The sequence below is a fragment of the Pipistrellus kuhlii genome, unplaced genomic scaffold (genome assembly GCF_014108245.1).
Source record: "Pipistrellus kuhlii isolate mPipKuh1 unplaced genomic scaffold, mPipKuh1.p scaffold_m20_p_6, whole genome shotgun sequence".
In the NCBI taxonomy this organism is placed as follows: domain Eukaryota; kingdom Metazoa; phylum Chordata; class Mammalia; order Chiroptera; family Vespertilionidae; genus Pipistrellus; species Pipistrellus kuhlii.
The window spans coordinates 77,468,237-77,491,168 of NW_023425562.1; the positions used below are offsets into that span (position 1 = coordinate 77,468,237).

General features: G+C 42.7%; 1 protein-coding gene across 3 annotated transcripts in view; it reads right to left on the reverse strand.

Moving 5' to 3' along the window:
• Positions 1–301: 301 nt before the first annotated feature.
• The window catches only part of ZNF217 (zinc finger protein 217), a 39,840-nt gene continuing 17,209 nt past the window's right edge, over positions 302–22,932 (reverse strand). For all 3 annotated transcript variants that reach the window (XM_045574248.1, XM_036418482.2, XM_036418481.2), the window contains 5 exons: positions 12,340–14,075; positions 7,826–7,942; positions 5,244–6,791; positions 3,726–3,857; positions 302–2,386 (listed from right to left, as the gene is read on the reverse strand). In XM_045574248.1, the coding sequence (XP_045430204.1) occupies positions 3,748–3,857; positions 5,244–6,791; positions 7,826–7,942; positions 12,340–13,753 (3,189 nt within the window). In that variant the 5' untranslated portion in view covers positions 13,754–14,075 and the 3' untranslated portion in view covers positions 302–2,386; positions 3,726–3,747. The remainder of the gene's footprint in view (positions 2,387–3,725; positions 3,858–5,243; positions 6,792–7,825; positions 7,943–12,339; positions 14,076–22,932) is intronic.

Sequence of the window (22,932 nt, forward strand, 5' to 3'; positions counted from 1 at the left end):
ACTTGTTTGGACCCTGAGTGAACCTACCAGCTGTGAGATGGCAGCTGGCTCAAGGAACCTGGCCATTCAGCTACGTGATCATAAGAAGTGCTGTGCTTTAAACATAAGTTACATCAGGTCTGAGATTTGCTTCAGAAAGCTGGGGGGAGACGGGCGGGGAGGCGCAGAAAGACACAAAATGCTGCTCAGGACAAGGGTAGTCATTACACTAATCTCACTACTATCGTGTAAAATTGTGTTTATAAGTAGTTCGATGAAACAAAGTCGAAACCAGAACACAATGAAGACCAGAAACCAAGACTGCAAAACACCAAATCTATATTTACATCCACATATAATAACATAACTTTAAGCTGAAATATATCATAAATAAAACAAGTAACATCTACTGTTTGACAACTTAAGTATCAACAATTAAAATAAATCAAACTGGAATGAAATAAATACATAAACAAAAATCCAACAGATTGTACCTCTATTATATATGTACTGTTGTCCCAAAGGAAAAATAACATACAAAACCAGTAGTATCCCAATAGTTAATACTGATGGACATAAAATATAACATGTTTTGGAATACAAGGGCTGTGAAAAAGAAAAAAAAACTGGTACTTTTATACTTTTAGAAATGTGGTTAGGAAGGAGAAATATGAAAACTCCCATAATTTCAGCATAACACGAACTGACTTGTTTTCACATAGATTTGGTGATTTTTTTTTAAATACAGGTTTAAGTTTCAGCCCTCTACTATGATGTATCCCCCTTTAAGATTTACACTTATAGTCAGAGCAAGCTTTCTGTAACACTCATCAGATTAGCAATGATCAAGTCAATCATCTTCGCAAATGTGTTAATCTTCAAAAATAGGCTATAAAAGTGCAAAACTATGGAAACAAAAAATCTAGATTATGTACATATGGCTCAGCTTGTGAACAGGAAAAGGGGCTAATAGTGTACGCTTTCCTGATACGAAGCACTTTGCCGCAGGCCAGCAGACTGATCTCAGGCCCGTCTCCCTGTCATATGGGAGTTAAGACTTCTCATTCATGTTGCATAATGAAAACAAAACAAACCAAAAAAAAAAAAAAAAAAAATCAAGATTCTTTTAGGACTTTACCCTTAAGAAACATTAACAGTGCAAAATTATTTTTCAAACAGTTTTCTTAGTAAAATGTTTCATGGTATAAACCCAAGGACAGCTGGAGAACTCAGCTACAAACTGCAAACTAAGGGGACGGAAGTTTAAAACATCCAGTCGGCCAACCGATGGCTCTATTCTCTTTAAAACCCAAATTGCATGTGTCCTGAGAAAACACTGTTGCTTTAAAACCAAAAATGGGAAGACAACCGAGGTCTACAAACAGGTTTACCAGAAGGCTCGGGCCAGAAGCTCTTATTCGGAACCAACGTGTCTGAATATGCCCACTGCTGACCCCAATGCAGACGCACTGACTTCCAATACAAACCTACAAATTTCCCCAAAAACTTTAATTTCCTTGAAAATTGCTTCCAATATCTGTATCATGTATAATTTAGCATTTAATTTTTTTATCTACTAATTTAAGCAAACACATGAAAAAAAAAACCCTGAATTTTCCAACAGAAATGATTTGTTTGAGAGGAGACTAATCTGAGTAGCTACACACACGCTTCGGTGCGCGTGCCGGCAGCTGGCTGCTCCAAGAGGAAGCAGCTGCCCTGCAGACACGGCTCCCAGAGGGGACGTGGAGGGGCTCCGCCTCAGCGACACCAGGACATGGAGATAAAAGGGCACCGAATCAGAGTAGCTGACCTCGCCACAGGCAGCAATATTCACAGAGGGTCAACACTTCCATTAACAAATTTTAAGACAACAGACTGCAGACAATTTAACATAATACAAATCATCAAGAAAAAATTTTAAAACATACATCTTAAATGAAAGAGCGCAAATAGCAGAACTTCTTAGAGTGAGGAGCTACATGAGAAGGATACACAGGGTATTGAAACAAGCAGGTACAACTTATGTATGTACAGATTTTACCTGAGGTGCAAGCATTATATACTTTCTCCCCACCCTCCCCAGCCCAAATGATTCTTTTCAGCAGCGCTCAAGTATGCAAAAACTCTGCTTATTTGGTCAATTCTTTAAAAAAAAAATATATATATATATATATATTATTCAGGGACAAAATAGAGATTTCCCGTCTCCATTTGTATACAACTCAGCTGTTCAAACTAAAGTTTTTATTGCTATTTGGTACAAAAGTTAACAGAACCCCTTTGCAGCATGTAGTGTTCCTTGCGCGTATGTACAGTCCAGTCACAGCTTATTTCAGTAGCTTTCACCGCTCACTTCTTGAAGGATGAACAGACTCCACTTCATGGAGCACACACCCATCAAGACCTAAGGGAAACACAGGAGGAGAGAGTGGTTAACGGAGGCCATTTTAAAAAACAGCCCTAAGTGCACCAAAGGAACAGAACCTCAGGGCTCGAGCCCTGCATGTTCGCTGCAGCTTGAACCCTGCAGTGCAAGTAGCGAGAGACAGACAAATAACAGATAAAGCCACACAACTTCCATGGTCATTGGTATTTATTTAATTGACTCAACGAACAGGATTGAACTAAGACACAGAATTCACCTCTGTGAATTCAGTCTGCAAAGCCAGTTACCACTCCAATAAACTCTGCAAGTTTCTTTCGTTTTGAGAGGGAAATGAATGGACAGACCAGGAGTCATTAAACAAAACAAGTGACTCAGAATAACCTCCGTCCACAACAAAGTGCATAAAATATCTGGAACATTATTTGTTCAATATCTATCTAGTTTTCCATGACATTCCCGACGATGGGCTAGGCACTAAGTGGAGGACTCTCCTCTGGAGCTCAGCTAGTGGTGGGGTCAGACATCTAGCTAGGTAAGACGGGCGGAAATGGGCATGAGCCACACAGGCAGAGGCCACACACATGGGGAAGCAGCCCTGGCTCTCTACAAACATCTGCAGAAATGGTCTGTGAGCTGGTCCTGAAGTATCAGAGAGGCTGTTTGACAAGGGGGTGCCAGGGCCCTGGCCACTGCGGCTCAGTTGGCTAAACATCCTCCCAGGTACTGTTTGATTCCCTATCAGGGCACGTGCCCAGACTGCAGGATCAGGCCTAGTTGGTTGGGGTCCGTACTGGAGGCAACCAATGTTTCTTTCTCGTATCAGTGTTTCTCCTCCTCTATCTCTCTTCCCTTCCTTCCCTCCCTCCCTCTCCTTCTCCCTCTCCCCCTCTTCTCTAAAAGTCTGGAGGTTGCAGGGAAAGGCCAGTGCTAGACAGACAGGACAGTCAGCCTATACTGTTACTGATCGGCTGTAGTGCACAGCGCAGGGAATCTGTCAGTAATAATCTGTTCCTCTCACAACTACCCAACTCTGCAGCCACAGACAATATCATGGCCAGGTGCCAATAAAACTGTACTGACAAAAACAAGCAGAGAACACAATCTGCTGATGTATGACCTACCGCCACCTGCTGGAAGAAGGATGGAGTAAAACCGTGTTTATAAAACAGTCCATGCCTACCACACAAAGTAACTGCTTACTAACTTTCAGTTGCTATCTTATACTATTTTTTTTCCTGAGCACTCTTAAGTTTTAATAAAACACCTAAAAATGAAAATGAAAAGCAATTTTACTTTCTATTATATTGGCTAAGCTAGATGGCTTATTTTCAATTAAACAAAATCAATAAATGCTTACCTTTCTTCCCCAAAATAGGAAATCAAGTTTTTTTGTCATTTGGCCGGTAATGTGCATTCCCAGTAAAATTCTCATAGTTTCTCTTCTGAAGCATGCTGCTAGATAAGTGTTGATATGACACAGGTCTTTTTCCTGATTGGAAAAGAAGTGAAAAGGGCACTTAGAATTTTGTTTAAGCGATGAGGTAAGCTATGGGTGGGCTGTCAGAGGCTAGTTTCAAAATTCCTAACTCTGATAATGTGGTCGGAGCCACCAGTCCTAAGTGTCAGGAAGACATGTGTTACCACAGGATTTTAGGTCACTAAAGCTAAAATTCTCAAAGTCCTGGCTGTTATAGAAAGACCTAAAAAGCCAAAAGAAAAAAAGGCAGCATAACATACTTGAAACCTAAAAGCATCATGAGCCAAAACTGTGGAACAGAAAAAACCCTCATTTAAAAAAGAACTTTACTTGTAACATGGTATTTTCTCAAGTTTTGACTCGTGTCTGTTCTAAGATTGGGGGGAGAGGGTTGCTTTTAATCCAAAGGCAACAAAAATTAGTATTTCATCGCAACTTTTTTAATCACTGCAGTGTTGAAAGCAATTGTTTTTTAATTAGTGATTAATTCACATCAAGCTACCCTGATGGAGTACTGTCACCATACACTTCCATAAGCACTGGGGGTTTGGCCTTCAGGCAGCGCTGCCTAGCAGAGCTCACATTCTGCAGGAGGTGAGAGGGTTTAACCCAGGCTGCCGAATGGGAAAGGCCCAGGGCATGCCATCTGCCCGTTCACAGGCAGACACCCCTGCGAAGCGCTGTCTTGAGGAAGCAGAGGCTTAGAACACACTCCCAGGGGGAGAGTGCGAGTTTTCTCCACGCTAACAACTGGCACATTTTGGGGAAGTAATGGCACTTTGGAAATTCTCTTAGTATTTCTCAAGGACTAAGTAGGCAGCCCATAATTCTTAGTCCTGACATCAAAACTGCTCAAAAGATTGTTTAACCAGCAGTTCGCACAGGGTCTGCTCCTGACAGGTCAAGGTCCTCAGGTAGTGCTTACCCCCTATCCCTGAACTCCCTTGTGGGGGCACGTGAGCCAATCCAAATTCTCCCAACGGGTGTTCTGCTCTAAAGGAGCCGACAGCCTAGGAGGGGTGTAAGATGAGGGCAGAAGTTCCCCAAATCTCAAATCCCGGGGCAGGTTGGGCATGAGTGCTGGGCACACCACATCTGTAGGAGGAAGAGACCTGATGGGGGGAGGTGACCGGGGCTAAATGGCACCTGAATTTCAGAGCAGGAGAGGGTCAGGTCGGGGATCCTAAACAGCCTTTTTTTATTATCACCCCCACAAGGTAGAAAGATTAATTAGTAAGAGAAAGTCAAAACTCAGGAATAAGACTGCACCCTGGAGGGCTGAGACCAAAAACCAGTGCCAAACCTACTAGGAACGTCTCCCTGTCAGATACCTCCCCCACGCTCTGTCCCCATGAGAAACCCCCACCAGAATGCACAGCTGAACCAGACCGGCCGTACCTTCCAGGGCTGCGCCAGCCGCGGGGGCACAATTGTAATGGGACCCGGGCCCGCTGTAGGACTTGTGTATGGTCAGCACGTTGGAGGAGTCGATCTCGCCTGACGCCAGGAATCGTGGCTTGACAGGCAGCACTTTTGGCGGCGGACACGCATACTCCTGGGGCAGTAGCGATGAGATTCCGCGGATCAGCGGCAGGTCGAGGATCCTTCTGTGGTGGGGCCGGGGCTGCTCCGCATCTAAGACCACGGGCTTGGCTTTCGGCTGCTTGGGAAGCGGCTCTCCAAGCTCCGGGCTGGCAACGCTGGAGCTGCGGCCACAGAAGTAGTCCTTTCCTTGGGGAGCCCACCGGCCATCGTGCTTGGCCGAGAAGTCGGCCAAGCCATTGCTGGTGCTGCTGCTCGTGGAGGGCTGGGCCACAGAAACCACCGGGGCTTTGAACTTCGTCTCCGGCCTCTTCGTCTTCTCGGGGGCAGGAGAAACTCCGCTTTTAGAAAACATCTCCGAGGGCTGCTGCCTGGCGGCCGGAGCCCCCTGCGCCCCAACACTGGGCTGTGGCCTGTGCGACTTCAGGTTATTGGGGGCTAAAGTGCTAGAGTCGATCCCTGAGGCCAGAGGGGCCTTGCCTGGCCCCGTGGGGCCCAGCTTCCCCTTCTCTGACGGCAGGGTCTTGGTCTGGGCCGGGAAGGCAGGCTTGGGCTTGGGCTTGGGCTTGGGGAAACCGGACAAGGGAGGCACGTCTTTTCCCTGCAGAATTGGTGGGCAGCCAGTGCGTCTGCTTCTAAGCCAAGACTTGTTTCTACAGTTTTTGTGGCCGTCGGGATTGTATTTATGCTGCAGTCTCTGATGCATCATTAAAACTTCTGGATAAAAGGTCTTGAAGGTACAAAACGGACAGCTGATACTTGGGATTACACTCTTGCTCAAAGAAATTGCCGGGCAACTTTGAAGCACCCCGAGGGATAAATTCAAAGGTTTCTCTTGACAGTCCATGCTGGGCTTCACTCTGCTGTCCGCTGCCACCTCTGCCCTCTCTCTGAGGCCCCCCTCGGCCTGGCGGGTGGCAGTGGCGTCTGGATGAGCATGAGGCGGAGCAGCCACCTCTGCTCTGCGAGCGAGGCTGACGGCCTGCGCTTCGGGCACTGGTCTCTTCTTGAACACGTCCAGGTAAGCAGGGGCAGGGCGTCTGCCCATCTGACCGGCACTAGCTTCAGTTGCATTTTTACTGAAATCCTGAGTATCTTTGTGGACTGGCGAGAGGACAGCGCTGCCCAGAACATTCTGAAAGGCAGGGCCCATCCCCTTAGGTTGCTTGGCAGGTGGGCTGGCTTTCACATCTTTGGCACCATCGAGAAATCTTTTCAAATTTTTGGTTTGGGCACTGTCGGCGATGAGTAGTGCATCTTCGGGCTCCTGGTGTTTCCCATCGCTCTTGGCCTCAGCGGCCACATCGACCTGCTTGTCTTTGTGGTGTCTCTCCAGGTGATACCGTAGAGAGGTCTTCTGGGCTGCAGCATAGTCACAAAATTCACATTTGTATGGTTTTTCACCTACAACAAGAAACACTACCGTAATACAGAAGTTTATGAGATACAGGGCTCTTAACTTTTCCCTCTCCATCTACTAATCTCCATATCCAGGAGTCCTCGCCAGGTGTTCGCTTTACCACGCTCACTATACTGAGTATATGAACAAGTGAATATGTCTTAATTTTAAAAATAAAATAGCAACACTTTATTCTTCTTTAACCTTCACAATAGCCCTATGAAAGTGAATATTATTATCCTCTACAGCTCAGAAAACGGGGGCACATAAAGGTTCAATCACTTGACCAAAGTTGCATAGCTAGTGAGAGGAAGAGATGAAATTCAAGTGCATGAAGCTTTCTACCCATTGTTACAGCCACTTCCACAATCTGTAAAACATATTGCCATTTCATTCTGAACTATAAAAATACAAAGAAGCTGTGGCCTTAAAATACATTAAAGGCCCTGGCTGGGTAGTTCAACTGGTTAGAGCATTGTCCTGATAACTTTGCCAAGGTTTCAAGTTTCCATCCCCCAGTCAGGCCACATAGAAGAATCAACCAATGTCAATAGTAAGGTGATGGCTAGAGGGAAGGGGGAGGTAGAAGGAAAAGGGGGTTAAGTGGTGATAGAAGGAGACTTGACTTGGGATGTTAAAGATACAACATACAGGTGATGTGTGGTAGAATTGTATACCTCAAACCAATGTCACCCGAACAGATTCCATTTTGAAAGTAAAATAATGCATAAATAAGTGAAATAACAAATCAATGTTTTTCTCTCTAAAAGCAATCAATCAATAAAATTTTTTTAAAAACACATGAAAGAGGTTTGAAAATGAGAGAATATGGTAATCAGAAACTAAACAGGAAAATAATTTGAAAATAGGAACAATAGTTCAAGTTACAATGATTCTGAAAGTATTAAAATGATACACATTTATTCTTAAACTAGTCCAGGGACCTACCAGATTATCTGTGCAACAACAATCAGATAAAAAGCACCTCATAATTCTTTTGACTAATACATCCTTTTAAAAAATCTAAAAAGTTCCTTACCTGTATGCGTTCTGAGATGAATATTGAGGTAATAATTTGAACGGAAAAACTTTCCACAATAACTACATTCTCTTGAGGATGTCAGATGCTTTATTTTACCTCCATCGTCATTTTTATCTGAAAGCAGAAACAAAAATGTGTAAAAAGACAGCTCAACTGAAATTTTCTTGATGTAAACATTTTTCAAAAGCATACAATAACTTTTATATTAGTGTTGGGTAAACCATAAAGGCTGAAAACACACCAAATGTTTTGAGGTTGTCTGCAGTTTTATATCATGCCCGTGTTTAGTTTTTTTGTTTGTTTGGGGTGGGTTTTTGGGCTGCAGCAGTTTGCTGTTAAAGACTGAGTTTTCTGCCCAGCTGGGGTGACTCGGTGATTGAGCACCAGCCTATGAACCAAGAAGTCACAGTTCAAATCCTGGTCAGGGCACACGCCTGGGTTGCAAGATCCATCCCCAGTGTGGAGTGTGTAGGAGGCTGCTGATCAATGATTTTCTCTCATCATTGATGTTTCTATCTTTCCCTCTCCCTTCCTCTCTGAAATCAATAAAAATCTTTTTTTTAAAGACTGAGTTTTCGATTTGCTAATCAGGGAAAGTTCACGGACAGCCAGATGCACAGGCAGCACTCTCCACATGGCGGAACGAGCAGGATCTGGCCAGCTGGAGCAGGACCTACACAAACGGCTGGAACAACCAGCTTCTTCAGAACAAGTCTAATTTAGAAAAGTAAGCCAATATAGAGCACCAATTTTCCCAACTACCGGGAAAAATAAGACTTTTATCCTTAAGATTGGGCAAGTTACCACTAGAGGGTAGCAAGCACAACTTAATCTTCACAGAAAATAAAAGGTTTGGCACCAGCAACCACCTAGGAAAGTTTGTCAACACTGAGCAACGTTCTGGAAAGCAGATTGCATTGTCCACAGCATTCACCTGCCCCAATCTAGCTGACAAATCAAACCTGTCCTCAATTACAATGCGTTAAACTTTACACTTCAATCTGGACAGGGTGATCGGGACACTGTATCTCACAGGCAAAAGAGCAAAGGTCAACTGGGGACACACAATTAAAGGATCGTTAAACATCACGCCAGCCCTCCAAAAGACAAATAGTTATATACTGCAATAAAAATACCCCACCCCAAAAAATGAGTGGTTAAGTTTTAGCTCAACATCTTATTGTAGAGCTCATCTCGTGAACATTACAATATGATGAGTGAGGCAGTTATTAAAATTTAGCATAACTAAACTGATCGTTTTGTCTTGAAAAACTTATTTTCAAATAAAAGGCTTATCTCTTCCCTGCTCCTTCCACATTTCACATTCTGATTATGTATAACTCACTGATTTTAAAAAGCAGCTTACAAGCCAGCCCTCTATCAGCCTCCAGGTACAATACAGACAGGATCGTACCCTCTGTCACCCTAAGTTCCCCTGAGGAAAATGTGTCCACCACTTAACATCTGAACACCTCTACATGTGCTAACATTGCAGAGACAGCCTGGATCTAAAAAAAGGGTGCCACAAGGACTTTAAAAAGTAATCACAGGAACTATTATTAAACCCACTTATAAAAGCTAGAACAAAATTTGTAATGAATTATTTACTTCCCTTTTGGATCTTCTTAAAAGTAAATCTATGCCCAGCCATAGTGGCTTAGTAATTAAATATCCACCTATGAACCAGGAGGTCATAGTTTGATTCCCAGTCAGGGCACAAACCCAGGTTATGGGCTCAATCCACAATGCAGGGTGTGCAGGAGGCTGCTGATCAATGATTCTCTCTCATCATTGATGTTGCTCTCGCTCCTCTCCACTCTATTAAAATAAAAAAAATAAATCTAAAGAATGCCAGGTTGATGATAAATTACAGTAAACTCAATCTAGACCAGAAGACATCATCACAATACAGGGCAGGGCAAAAGTAGGTTTACAGTTGTTCAAATGGAAAATACAGTAATTAATAAATACAAGATTAAAGTCTGTCACATACAACTGCAAGCCTACTTTTGCCTCAGCCTCATAAATCTAGGTGAAACAATTCCCTGCACACAGAACATCCAGTTCTTATAATCACACTCAACTAGCTGAATTTGTCACTGGGTTGGTACCTTAATCACAATTTCCTTCTTCCAACTATGTGTCAGGATTTATGGTATGTTGCATCAGATCCAAAAAGTTAAGCAATGCCTCTGTTCTAACAGAAAGGACATGAAATGTCCACATCTACCTGGTTCCTGCTCTCTTTAGCATCACCTTTGATTTTACAGTGCTGTCCTTTAAGGACTGAACTTTTTATAGGCAAGCTATTGAAATCATCCTTGAGAGGTGAAAGACAAGGAAAATTTCAATGAACCAATTTCGCAAACAGGGAAATCAGGGCAAAGAAAGGTTAAGCAACACATAATCAGTCACAAAACAATGCAGTGGCAGAACCAGACTAAACCCGGGTCTTGGCGCTCCCAGGTATAATGGGTATTCTAGTTGCCCAATGACCAAGCCCAAGTTTTCCACCAGGTGCTTAATTTTTTTAATTAAAAATTTTAAATACGTTTTTATTGATTTCAGAGAAAGGAAGGAGAGACACAGAAACATCAATTGAGAGAGAATCCTTGATTGGCTGCCTCCTAAACACCCTCCTCTGAAGATCGAGCCCGCAACCCGTGCCCTGATCAGGAATTGAACTGTGACCCCCCCTGGTTCGTGGATCGATGCTCAACCACTTAGCCACACTGACTGCCACTCCACCAGGTTCTTCTGCCCACACCCCCTGCAGGCAGAACGTGGACTGGCCATTTCATTTCTCTCGGAGCACTGGGGCATCTCTAGAGCCTCATTATTTCTCAACATGGAACACGGCCCTGAACAGAACTGACTCTGAAAGACACCACATGGAAGACTAGAGGGCTGGGCTTAAAATTTTTTATGTCACTAAGACACCATAATGTATTTTCTGGACTTCTGAACACTGAAGATGGTAGCTCTCTAAGTGCCAGGTTTCCTGCATCCCAGGAAACTCAAAGCAGTCTAAATGTCTAACATGAAAACCACAGCTCTTACATCCATCACGTGATCAAAAAAAGAACCAGGCTTAACAGAGGATGGCGAGTCCAATGTGTTATCTGGTCAAACTCATCTTGGGTCTCATGCACAGACCTCTTACCGACATCCAATCAAGTTACAAGAAAAGGCAGCATTTGTTTTAACTGAAAACACTTTTCTAAATGATAAAGTTTCTCTAAAACTAACTCATTTTCTCATCATCCACTTGCTGGGTTTTAAAACTGTTTTCAAGCAGCAGAATCCTTTATTGAAGCAAAATATGATCAAATGGATGAGAAGCTCTGGGTGAGGAGAGGGTGGGCAAGGCTCCGCACAGGGGAGTCCTCTGGCCTGGCTAGCGTCCCCTGGGACTCCAGCAACATGTTAACCAGCCTCAATAGCAGCTTCCGGTTCCCATAATAAATGTCATTAGCACAGTAGAAACTTGGCAGAGCAAATGAGATTGCTTGAAAACACCTTTGGTTGTTCACATGCCCTGTACTTTAGACACATTTATTTCTGAGCTAACTTAACAAACACTACCCCCAGACACAAAGGATGGGATACCGGTACACCAAGTGATGTCTGTAACAGCAGTATTCTCACTCTGGTTACCCATCATTCCTAGTGCCTTCTCACCACTGGAAATCCATTTGTAACAAACATGAGAGCTGGGCCTTGGCAGATAGGGAAGTTTACTACATAAAGTAAACTTTACATTCTTATTTTTATAGATAAGATCAGGAATGCAAAAAAAATATTTAAGCAAAAGCCAGGATCTCAACCCGGTGCTACTGAGTTTGGGAGGATCTTTCTCGGTTGTGGAGCTGTCTGTGGATTGGGGGATGTTTAGCAGCATATCTGGCCTCCACCCACTGGGTGCCAGCAGCACACCCCACCCCCACAAAGTGTGCCAACCAAAAATGTCTCCAGACACTGCCGGATGCCCTATGGGGCAGCAGTCGCCAACTGGTGGCCCATGAGGTCATGAGGTCTGAAAGGTTGGCGACCGCTGCTCTGGGGCAAAACCACCCCACTTAGGAAGCATCACTTTAGGCCAGGGGTCCTCAAAACTTTTTAAAGTGGGGGCCAGATCACGGTCCCTCAGAGAGCTGGAGGGCCGGACTATATGAATTCCTATTGTAACACCTCGGCTGCGCTCACTGCCCAAAAAACCTGGCGGGCCGGATCAGACTCCTCTGCGGGCCGCATGTGGCCCGCGGGCCGTAGTTTGAAGACGCCTGCTAGGCTGATGCGCAAGAGAAAATAACATGTGTCCTTTATTAGCAAAATATAAAATCCCAGAACTTCCAGAACAGGAAGAAACCTTGATAGAGGGGCCTTTTAACTCAACCCAGAGGAAGTTAAGTGACTTTCAACAGGATGGTATCACAACAGCCTGGATTCCAAGGCCCCAGACCCTGAGCTGCCCGTGCCCTGCAGAGGGCCGCTCCCAGCACAGAACTTACCCAAGTGGAGGCCGTCAGGAAGTCCATCCTCGGATCCATCTTCAGAGCCTCCTTCTCGATCTGTGGCTCCGTTTTCATCAAGGGTGCCAGTTAGGTCTGGAGAACACGTCCTTGGCTGCCGGCCATCCACAGACATGGTGGGCGACTCGGCATCTGTCCTCCGGTCCTTCTTGTGGACTCTAGAGTGCAGGACCAGCTGGTGGTAGGTTCTGAACACCTTGCCACACTCAGAGCAATGCGTGGGCTTCTCACTCTTACTGGACAACTTGGAGTCCATGTCCCCAGAAGGCACTTCACCACTGGTGTGTCTAGGCTTCTCCTTATCTTGTGCTAGGCCTGCATACCCGCTCTTATTGGACCTGGATTTTCCAGAACCTTCAGCATGGCTTTTACTCCCGTTCCAGATTTCTCCAAGCTCTTCTTTGTCTGAATCATCGTTGTCGGTGCTCCCTTCCTGCCCGGGCTGCTCCTTCACCTCTCGGCAGACAGCAACTTTGCCCTTGGTGGCCAGCTGCCAGGCCTGGTAGGTGGTGAAGGGGTCGAGCTGAGGTATCCATCTGGTGGGCTGCTTCGTAGTTTCAGCGTGAGCTTTTGGTCTGAGGTTTAAGAACTGCAGGAACTCGTCTCTAGGGGCTGGCATTCCCGTCTGCTGAGAGTCTGCCTGGGGACTGCTGCCACCGGAAGCCGTGTCTTTGGTGTGCATCTTCCTGTGATCAATTAGACTTTCTATATTTGGAAATAGGAAGCCACAAACCATGCAGATCTTGTAAGGAGAGGAGATGCTCTCCGCAGCCTGGTGCTGGACAACCTCATTGATGGTGGCCGGGCTTTCCAAGCCCTGCTGCAACTTGCTCTTGGCCCCTGACTTGCCATTGTGTGTTCGCATGTGGTTCTTCAGAAACCAGGGCTCCTTGAACCTCCGTCCGCACACGTGACACCCGTAGGTGAAAGAGTCCTTGTGTGTCTTCGTGTGGATCTCAACCTCAAATGGGGCTCTGAATGTCTGCCCACAAACTTCACAGCTCAAGTCTTCATTTTCTTTGCCACTCTTGTCCTTGGGGGGCTCTGTTCGCGCCTGACCTTTATCTAGAGGACTGAGATACTCTGCTTCCACACGCAGAACTTCGGGCTCACAGAGGGTGGGCCGGTGCTGCAGCAGCACGTGCTTATTGAGGTCTTCAGAGTGGGTGAAGGTCTGACTGCAGAACATGCAGTCCAAGGGTGTGTAGCCTTCGATTTGGATGACACTCTTCTCCTGCGTGGCTCTGAAAGGAACAGTGGTGGTCCCTTTTACTGACATGGCTTCATCTAGCTCCATCTGGCTGCCAAGAGAATTGCCAATAACTTCCGGTCCATCCATATACACTAAGAGGGATTGAGTTGGCATGTTTCCTGTCACTTCAGGACTGTGCATAAAATAAGAATCTGGCTGAGGAATTTCTGGACTTGGAATAAGGCCACTTGTAATTCTCGTCACTCACACCCCCAGCAGTCCTGGGCTTCAAAACTAGAGCAAATATTTGTTATAAAAGTTCAAAAGAAAATGTATATTCCTCTAACTTTTTATCTTCAGAAGTCTTAGGAAGCTCAGTGACAGAGTATCACTGGTTCTTTCCGCGATGCTTTGATTCAAATATGAGTCAGCACAAAGCATTACTTCTCTTTGTCTCCACTGAGAGTGAGTGAGTCAGTTGAACAAGTCAATTCCAGCAATCTGGAGACAAGATTCCCAAAACCTAGAGGGGAAAAACAGAAAGGGTTAGCTACGGCCCAGAGGCCTGAGTGCGTGGTCACAGGAACCTTTTCCATGTAGCAGAGAAGGCACAACTTAACACAGAGCCAGCCTGTTCAACAAGCTTGTTGATTTAAATAACGATTTCATTTGTCCAATCAGCACACCTATCACATCACTAGAATTCCATCCAGTTAGGAAACTTAAAACATGGTGCTTTAATGGTTTAAATCCACACTGTGCAGTTTCAGGATAGAAACTGTCCAATTCAGATAAATACATCTAAAATGTCACTGAACTATACATCTGTACGTTTATAAACAGCCTCTACAAATATAGAGGCTATAAGAATAAGATGACAAAGAAGGGTAACATTTTAAAAGCCAGAGCTTTAAACTGTCTCATATACAAAAGAAAAGACAAGAAATACACATGCGTGAAAGCACAGTAGGGGATTACACAGGTCAAACACACAAAATAGGGACCTTTCCTAAAATTCCCCTCCAGAAATACAGAACACCTCAAGATGGTGGTTCATCTTGGCCAAGGGAAAAATGAGAAATTCTGGTTCACTGGAAACTGTACACCCCAATCCGCTGCCCAATCCTAGTTTGCTTTTAACAACTCTCTACCTTCAACAAGCATCAGGGAAGGCTTCCTGTCTAGGCAATAAATAAGGAAATACATACAACGCTACTTTGTGAATGTACATGTTTAAAGTAAGATCCTCAACCTAGCTGGTTCAGCATGCCTTAGCCTTGAAGTCAAAAAAGGGTCCTTTCATTTTTATCCACTTTTCACATGTGCCCTGGCCTTTTTTTTTTTTTGGGGGGGGGGGGGGCGGGGGGCTGCATTTAGCTCTGCAGGCTGATTTAGAAGTTAATTTTGGAGAAGAATTAACCTCTAAAGCCAAAACCCTCCACCTTTACAGCAAGCATAGGTCCATTTTTAAATAATCCCAACTACTTTAACTGAAGTCAGTTAATTCTACCCAAGAAAACAAAAAGGCATGCAAACTACTCCCACCACAGGCAACGTTAAAGAAAAAGAAAGAAGAAAAAAAGTTTACTTTCCTTCTCTCCACTTCCTCAAAGAGCAAGCTCAAAGACGAGGAAACATTTCTTCACACTCAAAGAGAAACTGCTCATATTCCTTATCTTCATTTTGAAAAAAACTAAACTTTAAACTTTTCCTAATAAGACTGTAGATCAAAGATCAGAGTAAAGAAAGAATGCACTGAAGTATTCTGTGTTAATTTCTTAGTCTTTTGTTGCCATCACAATAGAGGCTCAACCCATGGGCTGACTACCAGTGGAGGGATATAATAGAAGATTCCGGAAACCTGAATTCTAGTCCTGCCTGAGTCACAACCTTAAAGTGGTCACCACATTATCTCAAAAATATCTACTTAATGCAGATGGATAAATTACAGATCACCTCATAGTTCCAAAATTCTATGGTTCTGGGGGACAGACCTATATTTACAGACAGATATAGTCAAAAGAATACTTAATGACTATACTAATCAAAATATTAAATGATATTTGAATACATGACTGATCATTTAGGTTTCTTTGCAGGCATTTATTATTCAACAAATATTTGCTGACTGCCAGCATCCCAGGTAATATTTTAACTGACGAATTTAACAGCAAGTATTCTAGAAAGGCAGTTCCCAAACCCTGAAAACACTGTTTTCACTGGCCAAGAGCTAATTGAGAAAAAGAAAAACAACTCGAGGAGTTCATTTTCATTTCAATTTGAATAAAGACTGCCCTCTATTAGAGCTCTTTTCTAGTTTTTGGTGCCAAAATAACCTTTAAAAAAAAAAAAAAAAGGATACATTGGCACATCGTAGAGGTGTGTGTGTTTTTTAATGTCCTAATTTGGCAGAAATCAAAGTTAGCCCTCACATCAAACCTCAACTTTATTAACTTTTCTTTTTTTAAGAAAATTCACTAGTCTGTGACATTTGTTAAGTTTTGGGGAATTCCACTTTTCTAAAAATAGCCTTTCCCCAAAAGACACAACCTACACCCAGTTTCTGGATTAGAAACATGAGGTGGGGTATCCCTGTGACTTCCCACCAGGCAAAGGCTGGGAAAGCAGCTTGGAAAGAAGTTTTAGGTTCCATTTTTGTCTCTGAGATGTTAAATATCTGGGTTAAGTGATCATCAGCCTAACAGAAGACTGAAAGGATTGGTAAAGAGGCAGTGGAAATCTTAGGAAAAAGCACTCTCCCTTCTGCCTGAGGTGACGGGAAGATGGCACAGGCCAGGGAGCCCTCTAGGGGAGCTGAGAGAAGACCCCCTTCCCCCTTCCAGGGAAAACTGGAGCTCTCCCGGGGAAGCTTCTGAGGTACTCTGGAGCAGTAACTTGCCTACTGTCCCAGGCACTAGATGACCCTGGGTCACTGAAATCCTTGCTGCTCACCCACAAGAAATGAAAACCCTGGGCCTAGCTAGGAGCAGAGACCCTGTCACCTTGCCCCTCTCTCTCTTCCTCCCTCCCTCCCACCGCTGCCTCCAGTGCCGGCCTGGAAGGGGTCCCAGGCAGAGTTAGGCTCTCAATAAACTCCTGGTGAATAAATGAACAGCACTACATAGCCAACACAGTCAGTACACGCATCTCTGGCCTCGGTCACCAGCTATAGCTGATACTGAATTTAACTTGAATTTCATTACAACTTCCACACTGCCATCTAATTACCATTCTCTGCAATTTCAAGAGGGTAATAAAAAGAAAAAATCAGGTAACCATATCACAAAGTTGTTCAGCTCAAGCAACAATCACTTTGGTTTACAACCACTCAACTCACAGACCCACTGAAACAAAAACACGGGCCATGCTTGGAAACCTAATAGCAAATGGCTAATTCCTGTCTAGAAATTCTATATAGACAAAACACTTCCTTAAGTTATAAATCAGTAGCTACTTAAAACCAATCTACTAAACAAAAATGTTTAGAGTGATTGTAATGAAGACCTTCTAATAAATACAGAACTTGGAGAAATAGACATTCTAACCTAATTACTGTTAATAACCAACCACCATTTCCAGCTGAATGGGGTGAGTGCACAGCCTTCCCAGACCTTCAGCGCTCTCGTGTGAAGCACACAGAAGCCACAGAACCATGACTATTGATAATGTCAATTGTCTCTCAACAAAGCACTGGGGAGTGGAGAGGGGTACACATTCTAACCCAACACTTAGTCTCAATGCTTCTAGTGGCAGGAAAGGAAGCATTCCAAACACACTAAGCTACTAAAAGGCACTTTGCAGAAACGGTTTTCAATGTTTAAAAACTTTTCCTAGAACTTTTACTCACATAAATAGCACTTAACCCTCAGCCATATATACCCAAGGCACCAAAGGCAGGAAGTTCTTCAGTTTAACCTTACATTCTGAGAGAGCACTAGGGTTTTATTTATATTGTGATTACCTTGATAGATTTTCTTTAAATTTACCACAACACCATCTTTCTAAAAAAAAAAAGTAGGAACCCTATTGCTGTAATTGCCTGGAATAGAAGTCTGATTTTTTTAGGTCATCTCTTCTGTTTTGTTTTGTTTTTTAAGATATTCAATGTGAGTAAAGCTACTGTGAATTCTGCCACTCCCTGTAGATGTAGAAATCAGCAAAAATTACACATTATACAGTGCTTAATGAAAAGCACAATAATTTGAGCTTAAACACAACAAATCAGAAGTAAATGCCACCACACTGACAATTACTGTAACTTTAGATATTGTTCTTTATGTGTGGAAGCAACCAGACTGTCCTTCATAAGAAGTATCTTATATTTTTTGATGGGGACTACTCATTACCATAGTACAGAGCAATAGGTATTCAAGGTCCTCAAAAACTGTCCAAAACACATAAAAATTCTACTTAGAGCCACTCAATGCGAAGTAACCAGCAAATCTACTATCCCCCCTCCCAGTTAAGAGCCCAATTAAATGATCATTAAAACATACCACCTAAACTGCTAGTCACTGACCAATTCATTTGTATCTTTAAACTGTAAAATTATCTCTAAGATCTGGTTAGGAAACTTACAATTCTTACAGAAGTTTCCCTTCCATATTTTACACATACTATTTTTTCTTAATCTGGTTAGTGAAGATAACTCTACATAGTAATCTACAGTAGTAATCAAAACCTATAACTTGACATCCTTTAGCACTATTTCAAGGAAATCACCAAGGTCACACCCAGGAGGTGAAATGGCCAGCCCAACTTCCCTAAAATAGTTGTGGAAAAATGTTTAAAAGTTAAGCGACAGAAAAAGATTAAAATACTCAAAGTTGATATTCAACATCCCAACCTAAACTATTCAAAACCAGATGATTGTTCAAAGACAGAGTTTGGTAAGATTCTACAGGATATAGTCTCATTTTCTTGAAATTGTATGTAAGTGCCCAGTTAGTTCTACATACGATTAGAAACCACAGTTAGTACTATAAAATGTAATCACATTAGCATATTTGAATGTGATTAAAAACTCTGCCTCAGGAAAAATATTAAAAAAAAAAAAACTCTGCCTGCTTCATTCCAAATCAATTAAGTCAGTTAAAGGATATTATTGTGAACTTAGAGCAACGTGTATTAGTTTTAGTTTCAGTATTATCAGTACTACAGATACTATGGCCTGTAAACTGGCTTTAAAATTTTTCATCTAGTCCGGAAAGAGAACTATAAGGGAAAAGGATAAAAGAAGAATTTTAACTAACTAAGCAAGATTAAGCATTATTATCAGTGAGTTCTTATTATGGCTTAACCAGTACTATCTTAACATTTTGAAAAGATTTTAGAATACTTCACCAAAGAGAGGGAAAACTAAAAAAGCAAATTGTTCTATCTTTACCTGTATTCTTTAACTCTCTACAAAGAGAACAGTGTATGCATTCAGGTACACACACATATGTATATCTTTGTATATAAACAGATATACAAATAACTTTCAACATTATACCATACCACTCTTTTCCCACAAGGCCAGTGTTTTTAATCGTACCAAACTTAACTAAATTCAGATTAAACATAAACATGGCAGTCAATGCCTTTTAAGGCATGAGGTGGTTCTTTACAAACATATAAATCCTGCCCTCCCCGTCTTAGTAGAGAGCAAATACTAAAGTTGTAAATTGGCCCTTTTAAATCACCTGTTTGCTTTCAAAATTGAGGGGGGGAAAGGCTCTTATCAATTAATACATACAGTCAGTGTTCAGTGGAAGATTCATATGAAAACACTATCCACTAAAAACACTTCTGGTATAAGTGAACTGTTTTTGAAGTTATCCAGATTTGATATAGGTAGGAAAAAAGACACACAAGTATTTATCCTAATGCTGAATCAAGAACAAAACATATCTGGGCTCTCCATCTCCAGGCCATATCACTATAAATTTTGAACGATTTTAAATTCAAAAGGCTTTCTGACACTAGAAAATAAGGGGCACCTATACACAAAACACAGGAGCCCACAAAAAGCCAGCATTTTGGCTCCTAGAAGCTCTTCCCTGGAAATGGGGACATGTGTAAGTCAGAAACAACTTTGGAAAAGCTTAAGAATACAGCCTAAGGAATTCAACTCATTCTTTCAGACAACTTGCTCAGCTGTCTTTTCAGGTTTAGTAATTTTATTTCTCAACTTGATCATAAAATTACCAAACTGGCCCCAAATTTCCAGTAACTCAGCTTTGCTGTTACCCAGGGCAGGAAGTAATGGGGATGTGAAGAACAGGCAGCCAGCAAGTGTTCTAATGCCCTTTTTCGGGAGGGTCCCCATGTTAGGCATAAAGGGACAAACAATTAGAGGCAGCAGACGCTGGCAGGGGCTGCCCTTCTATTTATCTGGAAGATAGATTTATAACAAGAATTGAGCTTGCTTATCAGAGCTACAGATTTTAAGAAAGGATGGTCCCTGTCCTCCCACTTCCTCAAAGTCAGATTCCTATCTGCCCTCATGGTCTCACTTCAAAATCCTTTGCCCCACATACCACTGCACATGTGCCTAACTATAGTACTGGTTGTAGAAAAACAAGCCAAATCACCTTATTCTTAAGCCAGCACTTGAGTGAAGTTGGTTCTAGTGCAACCAAAATGAGGCCATTAAGTTATAATGATCAAGCTTCCCTCACCCAAATTTAAGAAATTTCCTGCTGTCTTTGTGTAATCCGGTCTTCCACGTGCATTTAAGCTAGTCAACACCCCTCCCCCACATCTGGAGATGAGTGGACAAATCCACTCTTCCTACTGTCCTGGCTTTAATTCATATGCTGGGACCAAAATCTTCACTATTTAGAGCATTTGATATGATTGAGATTCCTTTAATGCCTAGACTGTAAATACCTTCCAGGTTTTTAATTTTGTAACACCTCAGTAATGTGAAAACTATTCTAGCTATCCCAATTTAGTCATTTAAAGTCTTATTACATTTGTTTTATTCTATTGGCATGCTCATCAGTATATAGAACTGTCTCGTGTTTTTATTCATACATAAGACTTAAAAATACCTAGCCACTAAAAAAAAAAAAAAAAAAAAAAAAAAAAAAAAAAAAAACCTAGCCACTGTTCACCCATTAAATTCTGCTACAGAATTTGACTGAAGTATTAGGATTAAACCATTTAAGACAAGTCATACACAGCAACCTCAAGACCCATAACATACAAGCCATACTGAACACCTTGATCTGAATTTTTTTTAGCAAGTGGAAACAAAGCTTCTTGTAAAACATAAGAGAAGGCCCATCACAGTCCTCAGAGTTGGATAAAAGCATATCTATTTTTTATAAGTAGTAGATTGCAGGCAGTCAAGAGTCATTAAAACTACTTCAAAGTCCTTATCACCCTATATCAGTTTGGGACAATGGAGAGAAAAGAATGTAATTCTATAATAGTGGGAAAACACATCTTTCGGGACCCCCGAGGCTCTCATCAAGCGGCTCAGAATTAAGAGTGCTCTGGAGTTGGGAAAAGGCAGCCCTGCTGTGACAAGAACATGCCATTTCATCATAAATACTGTTACATGGAGAAGAGTGATGAGCATTTATCTGAAATGAGATAAAGGGACGGTACTTGCCAGGCCATTATATTCCTGAGTATTTCATCAGTTTGTAAGTGACTTGATTAAGTCTTATTTTCAGATTTCCTCTTTAAAAAGACGCCGGGGGCTGCTATTCCTCCCAGCAGTTCCACTGCCAAAAATGGAGGCTTCCTTACAAAGAGAATGCAAATCCACCTCCACCTTAAACCTTCAAGTAAAGGCAAAGCCAAAATCTTCCCTCCTCCTCCTTCCTCGCCTATTACCTAGAGAAGGGAGGGGAGTTACGCTGTTATCTAAGTAGATTCTTCAGGCTGAAGGGAGGAAATATTTTACAAGCTTCATTTCAGTGGTGCATTAGTTCCCTTTTTTTTAAATTAAGAATTGAAAGGGAATAATATGAACCCAAGACAACTGCTAAACTTCTCACAAGTTATTTCTTAAAAAAAAAAAAAAAAAAAAAGGCAAACAGTGAAGTGGTAGAAAGTGTTAAAAGGATTGAAAGAAGTGGGACACTAAAATAGGTATCCACCTAGAAAAGTCGTAATCTTCACCCTACTTCCTCCTCCGGCATGCAAATCAATGTGCAGAGCTGAAGGCGCAGGCTTCCTCCTCACACCAAATAACTAAAATTCCAAACGATCAGATTATTAACCCAATTCTCACAAATGAGCCAAACAAATAGTAAATTTGACTTCTGAGCTTTTCAATAAGGCACTGTCTCTGGAACTTAATACTTACATAACATTAAACATGGCAGCAATGGGGGAAGGGGTGACTTCAACTGAAACACCAGGATTGAAAAAGCACAAACACACTACTCCACAGTCTTTGGAATACCGAACAAAACAGTATCTAAAATAAACACGACTTCTCAGAAAAAGCCATCTACCATTAAGGACACACCTTAAAAGTTCTCAGCACATATTAACTAAGCAAGCACAAACTAGTGGTTTGATGTATTTTTTTCAGACAAAAAGCAATTAGGTTATTGCTCTGCACTTGTCACTACAGACACTAAAATCTTTTAGAAACCCCAGATCTATTCCTCATTCTCAGTATATTATAAAGTTTGGTAATTTAAATTAGTCTATTGGTATGAAGGCTGCCCATCTATGTCCACGGGAAAAGTACAGTAAGAAAAGTGTTTGTGAACTCCTGGGCACACAGAAGAGGAGGTACAAGGCCTCCTAAGACCCCTACCTAGGAGCAGGCCTGCCGGCAGCTGTTGTGGCCCTGCCTTTCTTTTGTTGAGCTTAATCTCATGTCAACTCATTCAACCAACTCCGAAGCAATGAAGACATAATTGAATCAACCTGAACTGAATCGGACCGAGGCTTCTTAAAACATGCAGTTTAATGGCTGCAAACGATCTAGAAAGCCAGGAAACCGGCGGGGCTGGGGTGTGCACAGCGGTCCGTAACCCAGGGCCCCCCCGAACTGCCCAGAGGACCCTACAACCGCCATTTAGTCAACACGGGTTTAGGAATGTTCAACGCTTCACGCCCTATAGAAGCTGACTCAAGAGATAAATTGAGGCAAAAAAAAAAAAAAAAAAAAAAAATTCCAAAGGAGAGCAGTGCACCAAAGCCTTAAACTCGGAAGTGACTATCCTTGGAGGTGGGGGGAAAGTTTCTGCTGCTCCAAATGGGAGCAGGCTACCGGGGTCCCCGACGAGGCCACCGGTGGCTCTTTCCTAACTCCCTGCCCGCCCAGGAATGCGGCTTCCCTCCCCCGAATCCTAACGTGCGGGGTCCCACCCAGGACCTGAGGGGCTGATCCCGGCGCGCAGGTACCGGCCTCGGCCCCCCGCGGA